General features: G+C 37.3%; 1 protein-coding gene across 1 annotated transcript in view; it reads right to left on the bottom strand.

The window, feature by feature from the left end:
- Positions 1-9,189, bottom strand: part of LOC108684444 — a 59,738-nt gene that overhangs the window by 41,236 nt on the left and 9,313 nt on the right. The window contains exons 2-3 of the mRNA XM_018188763.1: positions 5,653-5,781; positions 4,316-5,335 (exon numbers count right to left, since the gene is read on the bottom strand). Coding sequence (XP_018044252.1) covers positions 4,316-5,335; positions 5,653-5,781 — 1,149 coding nt within the window. The remainder of the gene's footprint in view (positions 1-4,315; positions 5,336-5,652; positions 5,782-9,189) is intronic.

Consider the following 9,189-nt stretch of genomic DNA (forward strand, 5'->3'; position numbering starts at 1 on the left):
TTTTTTTAACAAATATTTTTTTAATAAATATTTACTTTGATTTGTTCCTATAACAAAATCATTTCTCTCAGTCAGAGGCCGCTAGTTAATGTTAAAACTTTTTATATTGCTTATCACAGATGAGATTTCTACGTAATTATTTAAGTCAAATATATTATATTTGTGACTTAGGCTCGATGGCTTATTATTGACTTCATTTATCAATTAAGATTAATTTCAATCTCGATTCAATATATTCTTTTTTTAATTCTGAGAATTATCAATTCTCATAAACAAGTTAAAATGAAATTGAAGTTAATTATCTTACTAAATTAATTTAGTCCAATGAACAGTTTTTTTTTTCTTATTATCAGCGGATGTGAACAATATTAACGAAGCATACGAATAATGTAAGGTGGAATAAGCTAAAACAAATAAAAACGCGCGTATGAGAGATGCGTGTGGCGCGATATGAGAGGAGAAAAAAAAGGAATGGAGGCACAGTGAGATCGAGGGATTAAGGACCCTCCCCAGGCTTTTTCCAACCCGCGTGTTTCGTGCGGAGCGTTTTACGAGACTAATGATCTGGACGACCACGCGACGTGTCACGCGTCTCCCTCTGGAACGGCATTGTCGTGCTTTTTCATCGCACGGTGCACAGCTCCGGACAGCTCGCGTTTCAGCGGAGACCGCGGGTGCCTACGTGTAAAGGCTAATACCTTTTTTAGCCCGGCCGGATGGTCAACGAACCTGGGGCTCTCGCCCTTTCTCCTTCCCGCGAAGGTCCGCGCGCTCTCGTTTGTACCTTCACGTATGGAACGTTAAGGTACATTTCCCATCTGATTTACGGGCGATCTATAAATACAGACGTACATCGGCGTGCGCGAATCAATGGGGAATACTATGTACACACGCGTGTGTTTGATGACTCCGTGGCTGCGAGGACGCCGGGATTTACACCACCTGCCTACCCTTGAAGAGTTTCGGAGTAACGGGAATACGCCGCTTTAATAATTCGCAAAATCTATTTTCGTACGATTATGACGCTCGCCGGGGGTTAACTCCAGTCGAGAAAATCTTTATCCATGCTTTTTTTTTCCCTTTGTGAATGTAATTTTATCTATAGAAGGTAATAGTGCGAGTAAATCGCAATAAGTCTGGTCGATCTAGATTATTTAAATATAACTCGCATACTCGCACGACAAATAGATATGTTGTAATATCTAGAGACACGAAACTAATTGCTGAACAATGTGTCATTAGCTATATCTATGATTTCTTCAAACTGTTATTCGTATGTTAAAAATTGTGATTTTACATATCGCATTGCGGCATTGGTATTACAATTTTAGTTTTACAATTACTTAAGTTGTTCAAATATAAATGTAAATAAAACTAATGCGTGAGTGGAGTTACAATTTTTAACCTTTACAGAAAGTCACTATCGTGGCGCTGAAATAATCATATTTTGAGGCAAGAAATATAATGAAATTAATGAATTAATCTGTAAAATTTTAGAAATAGATCTCGCTAGAAAGAGTTTTGCTGAAAGAGCTAAAATTTTACTGGATACAAATCTGTAATAAAATGGATGAAAATAATTTTGTTGAACCATCGAAATAATTATGTCAGAAATTAAAAATTATGGGTAATGCTGTAAAAAAATTTGATATTTTATATGGCAATCAGTTTGAGTTTCCGATAAAATTATTTCGATAATCTAACAAAATTATTTTCAGATCTACCAGTAATATTTCAGATCTTTCAACAAAATCGTACTTTTCGTGCGCCAAAATCAACAACTGGATAATAGTTAAACGAATCATTGATATCATGAAATATTATTCAGATAATTTCGTGACTTTAGATAGGTATTTGAAAGAAATGTTCATAAATGAGAGATATAGAGGTGAGCTCTCCATCATCCAGATCTCATGACAAACAATTCTCCCGTAGATTTGGATAATTTTCATAAGAATAGGGAGTTTTTGTAATACGTTTATCCATGAGATACAGTGAACACTAAAGTTAGGTTGTCTTCTTCTTAACTAATTAAGAAAAGGATAACATGATTTTAGTTATTGCAAAAGCTTTCTATTTTTGCTCTATTTACATATCGAAAACGGTTAAACGTGAAACTCGAGATATGATTGTTGGTAAAATTCAATTGTTGGTAAAATTCTCTGACATGGAAAGGGCTGCATAGCTGACGTTATTCTCGTAATAATCTCGACAACACGTCGTCCTCGATCAACGAACTCGTAGGCGCGAATGAGCGCGATGTCGTCGTCACCAACGACATTCTCTTATCGCCTCTGTAATAATTTAGGATTTATCGACTTTTTTTTCACCGTCAAGGCGCGAATCGTCGATACGCATAAGGCGAGACTCTCCTATCTTTTTTTTTATGAGATCGATTTTAAATAGTCTGGCATTGAGCCGTTCGACCATTCGCTTTTAAAACCAGATGCTGTTTCTAGATCATTTTCTTTAAATGAATTCGTAGATTCTTCTTCGTCCGAAAATAATCCTATCGAATGTGTGGATCTCCTTTTCGCAATCTTCAAAGGGCCTCATACTAATCGTATGCCTAAAAAAATGACTTCAGTCAAACTGAGTGAAACTGTGATATTTTGTAGATTATGAGATGCTCAAAAAATACAATCACAAAAAATAAACAGATTTTGCTGTATCATGAAAGTTGCTATTTTTTTAATCGGACTCAAAAGTTTTATCTACTAAGCTATTCATTTTTAATAAATGTACTTTCTAAATTCATTGGAATGAGAACTCACTCCAAAAAATTTAGAGAATTCTTAATACTTTTATGCGTTATGAATAATTAAATGAATCAATTGATATAAAGGAGTCTAATTCTTTTTCAAAGAATAGTTGCATATTGCAAATTGCATAATTTTTTGAAAAGCGACTATGTGTTTTCTTTACATCAATTGAGCCATTATTACTTTGTGCAAGAGTATCGAGGTACGGAATTTACTAAAGAATAAATAGTTCAGTAAATAAAGTTACGTTTCAGTCCGATTCAAAATAGTAAGTTTTAAATGATGCTACAGTAAAATCTATCCATTTTTTATGATTATGCCTGGAGACTTTTGATCAGCACATACACATTTCGTAATCTAAAAAAACATCACAATTTCAGTCAATTTGATCGAAGCTACTTTTTCCATATCATTCGTGCGGGATTCTAAGGTCGTCCAAATAAAAACTGCGCGTCATAAAATAATTAAAATTCCTTTGGATTAAAAATTATGTTTATGGTATAAAATGCGATTTTCGTTATTTACGCACAGCATAAAAAGATCATTTCGCAAAGGCGTCACCCGCTTTTCAGGCTTGTAATAGTAATTCAAAAAAAGTTTTATTACCCAACTATCTTTATTTACGAAAAAATTCGAATTATTGAAATAATCCACGGCTCATAAAAACGTGAGGAATTTGGAACGCCTTATATATCGTTAATGTTTTTGCATCAATTTACGATACCTAAACGCAGCTTTCGCAATACACCATATATTCTCATTCTGTCCTCATGTATCGCCTATACTGGCAGAGCCAATACAAAATATCGTATTGTAATTTTCAGAAAGGCGTTTCGATAATAATCTTTACGTTCTTCTCTCGAATTACAATAGAAATTAAGTGTTTCTAAGTAGTAAGGTAAATACAAAAAATTTAGGATTAGCATTATGATGTATTAATATATAAAAAAATACTTTGATTATATCGCTAATAAAATAGCATTTTAAAACAAAAGAAAGTGCCAAGAACTGCAGTTATATTATTAGAGTTATAATATCAAATTATATCTAATTTGAATTATTTTTAATTATTCTTGTAGATCGTCACTCCTACATTGAAAAAAAAAGATTGACTGTTGCAGTAAATTAGATGGTAAAATATTGACATAGCATTTTTAATGCACTGCAGCAGCTAATTAAAAATGTTATGCCATATCCAGCCAATCTTTTCTTTCAGTGTACAGATATTCGACATTAATTTAATTAAAACAATAAAGTTAAACAATTTAACTCAAAAAATGTATTAAATTTTACTCGAATTTAATTTATCATTTAATGCATACGTTAATACACTGTTCACTTTCAAACTAATTGATCACAGATATGAATTAATCAGATTATTTTTTTAGCACATTATTTTTGTATTATATATAATACGTTTCAATCTACTTGAAAATAAACAAATGTTAAAAATAACAAAATGTTATTTAATTCAAGGAATTGGTTTGCTCTTTTAATATTTAACAGTATACGATACTTTGTATTCTCGCCAATGCTGTGTCGACCAGACTTACCTTTGAAGGATCAGGTATCCTCTGGAGCCCGAGGCCTTGCACGATGCTCCTTCTGATGATCTCCAGCTCGTCGTCGCCAAGGTTGTTCCTCGGTATCCCTAGCTCTTCCTCTTCGACATCGTCCTCGAGAACTGACGATGATGATGGCGCGGATAGCACCATGTCGCAAAGCAGACTCGTCGCGAGTAGTCCCAGCAGAAGAGTTCGCTGGACGAGACCGATCCTCGGCAATCTCCAGCGCGTGTCCGTCTTGATCCGCCACGCACGTCCACCGGGATCGAGTTTCGCGGGAAATCGCACCGTAGATGACGTGTCTCTTCGACGTACAATCTCCTCAGCGAGAACGCACGGTTGCTCCTCGCACGAGGATTCGATGATACCGATTTCGATCAGTCTGACGGGACCACTGGGCCGAAGGTTCTCCGTGTTGACGTTGCTATCGATCGGTTTCCCGATTTTGCGGACAGTTGTCGATGATCCTCCGTTTACTTCATGGAGCACGATACTTGAAGTGTTGCTGAATAAGATACGTCCGTTGCACTCGGGAAAATCCGTGGTACTGACGAGTGGAGTCTCGAAAAATCGATCTTCCCTTCCTATCGTAATATTATTCACGGTGTTGCGGAATATCTCCTCACCTCCCGCGATAGACCTGCTGCGATTCAGCAGGGCACTACCAGCTCGTCGATTCCGCCGTTCGACGATAAGGTCGCGGGCTGGTCCACGCCGCGCGAGAAACGTGGCCGCGTCGATCAAGACGCAACAAGTGTGATGGTCGTCGTCGGCAGTTCTGACGTTCCAAAATCCTGCCGAGTCCGTCGCATCGAGAGCAGAATCCCGTTCTGCATGATCACCGATAACATCGATCCTTGACGATCCGCTCGAGTCGCGATCCGTCACTCGGATGGCATCGCTTTTATTTTCCGCGTGCCATGTATTTCTACGTGGTCGCGCGATCGCGGCCAAAGCGTCCCGACGTCTCCGACGTGCAATGAGATCGCTACGTGCGCTGCTGATCGGCTGCGACGTATCAGCAATCCCCGAACGTCTTCGAGTGTATTCTTCTCCTCTCGCCGATGCGATAGGGAATCGACGATCGGCGGCAGCGTTATCGGGGATTGCGCCGCTTGTTGTGCTGCATTGTGCCTCCGCACTACCGACTATCACCGCCGCCGCCGCCGCCGCCGCCGTCGTCGTCGTCGTTGTCGTCGTCGTCGTCGTCGTCGTTGCTCTCTCTTGGCGCTTCTTTTGGTGGTCCGCGTTGTGAACAATATCACTTCGAGGGATTATTGAGAACTTGTCCATAGCCAGGGACACAATCTCGTGGCCGGTCTCACGCCGGCTGCTCGAGTATCGGAGTGTGGAGTGCCGCTTTTTAAAGGTTTTACTGATTCTCCGATACTATCGATTACTATCGAAGGCTTTGCTGAATTCTTTTCTTCCTTTTCTTCTTCTTCAGGAGATTCCTGAAGATGAAGCAAACTAACGCCTCAAACTGGAGTTCCTAACTCCTTAAGCTGGAGTTCCTATAATTATTTAAATTAGAGCTGATACGGCCCGCTGAATGCCTGGTCCTCTGACGAGCGGACGGATTTCTTGACGAAACAAATAATACTCCTAGATCCGGTTGGTACCGGCTGATTCCGGTTACTTCCGCGTTTACGGCGATCTCTTCGCGAGAGTCGTCTCTTCACGACACGTCCGAGAGTGAGAGGATCTTGTGTTTTGTTGGTACAATTAAGCGACGTCTCCAATCGATCTCTTAGGAGTCCACGCGCGATTAATTCTAGAGCGCGCCGCCGAGACAAAGCTCGAAGCCGGATGTTCAACGGGGGGAAAAACTTTTCACGTCGTGTTTTCTCTTTCCGTTCCGGTAAATAGAATCATCGCGTAAAATGTCGCGATTGATCGATGAGTAATTAATCCGTGGTGTGATATTGTAGAGCGGGTCCTTTCGACGATTTTTACCGTCGAAAATTTCGCGAAGATGAGCTTAAAATACTTGTGTCTTTCTTCCTGGCTACTGCCGTCTCTCTTCTTCCTTTCTCTCCTTCGGCTGTAGGAGGAGGGAAAGAGAGCACGAGGAGACCCGCTTCGTACGAGTGCCGCGTGTCGACTGCTCGCCGCTATGATATCGCGTGTGCATGTATATATCCAACGAGTTCGCTCCCTCCGCGGCGCGGCGCGTCGCGCGACGCGCGACGCGCAATGCGCGCGCGAGGAGTCCGAGTAAGTGAGAGCGACAAGGAGCGAGCGAGTTGAACTGATTGTGAGATTGTGAGCAGAGCCGAGCTGAGCATTAAAGGTGTCTCGTCGAATGGGGTGAATTTTCCACGTAAGAATAACACGTAGGACATTCTGATCTTCCGTAATTTCGATTCCTAGGAGACATTTAAAGGACGTCCGGATTTCACGTCTGTATGAAGGCTGTAAAAAGATAAATGCATTCGACAAAATGAATCTTCGTACGTATTTCAATTCTAATATGTAGAAATTCACGTTATTCTTATTTGGCAAGAGATAACGATTACCTTATCGTTAAAATTGTTGTTTGACTTTTTGCTGATTTACTTGAAAAATGTCAAAAGACATCTATTTATAAATAGTATACAGGATAAGAGAAAACAACTGCAGAATATATGAATATAGATTTATGTAATTTTATATGTTTATGTATATTATTGATACTAAGTTTTATTGTTAGCATTTACGATGGTTCATGTTCCATTAATTTTTTTATACTTTTACGAGTATAAAAAATTATTAAGTAATTTTTATACTTTAGATAGTACTTGCAAAGTTATGTAGTAAAAAAATTATATATAAACGTTATAATTAATTTCTTGATGCATATAGTGTTTCAAAAAAAAAAGAAATATGTAAGATATGAATAACCCAATCGTGTACTAAAGATCGAGTATTAATTATTAATAATAAGCAATTGTGATTGTAAAAATAGAAGTCTTCATTACTTAAATGAGAATCCAGTGGGTTATACATATTATCGATTATTAATTATTAATTACATATGACTTTATAGTATTTTTTTATATAATAACCTTTATATAATACCTTTATATAATTACCTTTATATAATAATGTATATATGAATTTTTAAATAAAAAAAAATGTGATATTTTTTTGTAAAAAATTTATAAATCTATGTATGTATGTTTTTTTTTTTAAAGGAAAACAAAAATATTATCTTTTTCCTATGAAAATTTTAGGCAGTGCATAAAATTGGAATTTGTCAAAGATAAAAATGTTTCTCAAGTCAATTCTAAGCTGAGAGGTACTGTAATTAGTTATATCTCATATAAAACGAATGCGAAGGATTGTTAAGATTAAGAATACGTAACATTTGATGATTCGATTCCAGTCATTGAATTCCATTCCGAGATATCCGGTGGCAAGTCCGTCCGTCTCGAGTGTCCCTCCTATTTTTTCGTTCCCTCGCGATCGCAGAACTCGTCTCCTCGAGGCGGGCCAGGTAAAGAGCCGTCGCTTCTCGGAATTTTGTGCATCGACTGCAACCGCTCGAACGTAGAGTCGGCGAGCAAGATCCGAGAAAATGACTCCCGACTCTCCCGAGCGAGTGATCTTCTTCTTTCCTCCGTTTCTTCCTTTCTTCTTCCCTTTCGAATCTTCATCCTCCCGTCATCACGTCTCGCCTTCCGGCCTCTTGCGAGTACCGTTCTTCTTCTGCACTTCAGACTACCATCCCGTCCGTTCGAATTCCCTCAGCGTCTCCATCGAGATGCTTGCTATCTCGCTTCTGTTCTCCAGCGGCAAAAATTTATCTTCTGCGAAGACTTCTGCCTTTCAAGATCTAGATCTAGACCATCGATCGAATTTTAATTCCTCTGGAATCGCCGGGATTTATAGGATTATAGCAGACAAAAGATTTGCAACCATTGTAAAATTCTCTGCTTTAGTACACTGTTAAATTCATAATGTCAAATTGTATTAAATTTAAATTATTTTAAATCATTATATAGATCGGCATTACTATAGATTACTATATATTACTATAGATCGGCTTGTATTTAATATGTCATTTATTTAACTAAAATAATGAAGTTAGACAATTTAATTCAAGAAAATATATTAAATTTAATTTATTATTCATTGTTATTATGAATGTTGTTTACTTTGAAACAAACACAGAAATAGATTGATTTACATTTGGCATAAATGGAAATTAAAAATAATAAGATGTTACAGTTAACTCACTACTCCTTTAATATCTAACAGTGCAAGAAAAAAAATTGTTTGCCAACTATCATCAGATTCTCTAATACATTGGTTTATACATTTAGATTTAATGAGATTCTAAAGGCAAAAACCAATCATGTTAAAAATCTTTTAACAGTTATGCAAAACTGCAGCTTTTCTGTAGCCATTAAAAGCAATGTATCTTCTGACATGTCACGACGCTTTAAGTGCAGCAGCGTCTTAATTTCAATTACACGAGATGAAATGTAATAAGGCGATCAAATCCCCTTTCTTGTCGTATAACCGTTAAATATATTATATGTTCATCATTTGAAGTCTAATTATGGAGGCATGCTCGAGAGACATGAAGCAAAGATGAAGGGTTTTCAGAGTTATCACAAATTTTTAAAATTCCCCCCATAATTTCTCTCCGATTTCAAAATTTCATGATTTTTCTTGACTTACAATAATATCTTGAAATTTTTTAATTTTCCTGTCCTGATTTAAAAGCTGTTAAATATTTTTTTATTTGTTGTGAAAGATCAATTTAACATATAGCAGTGTAAATTATTGTTAACGCTGACATTATTTGTATTTTTCCACTTGTTAAGTGGGTAGTTAAGTAGATAGTTCTAAAACTGTATATTTTTATATATATA

The sequence above is a fragment of the Atta colombica genome, unplaced genomic scaffold, assembly GCF_001594045.1.
Source record: "Atta colombica isolate Treedump-2 unplaced genomic scaffold, Acol1.0 scaffold135, whole genome shotgun sequence".
NCBI lineage: Eukaryota > Metazoa > Arthropoda > Insecta > Hymenoptera > Formicidae > Atta > Atta colombica.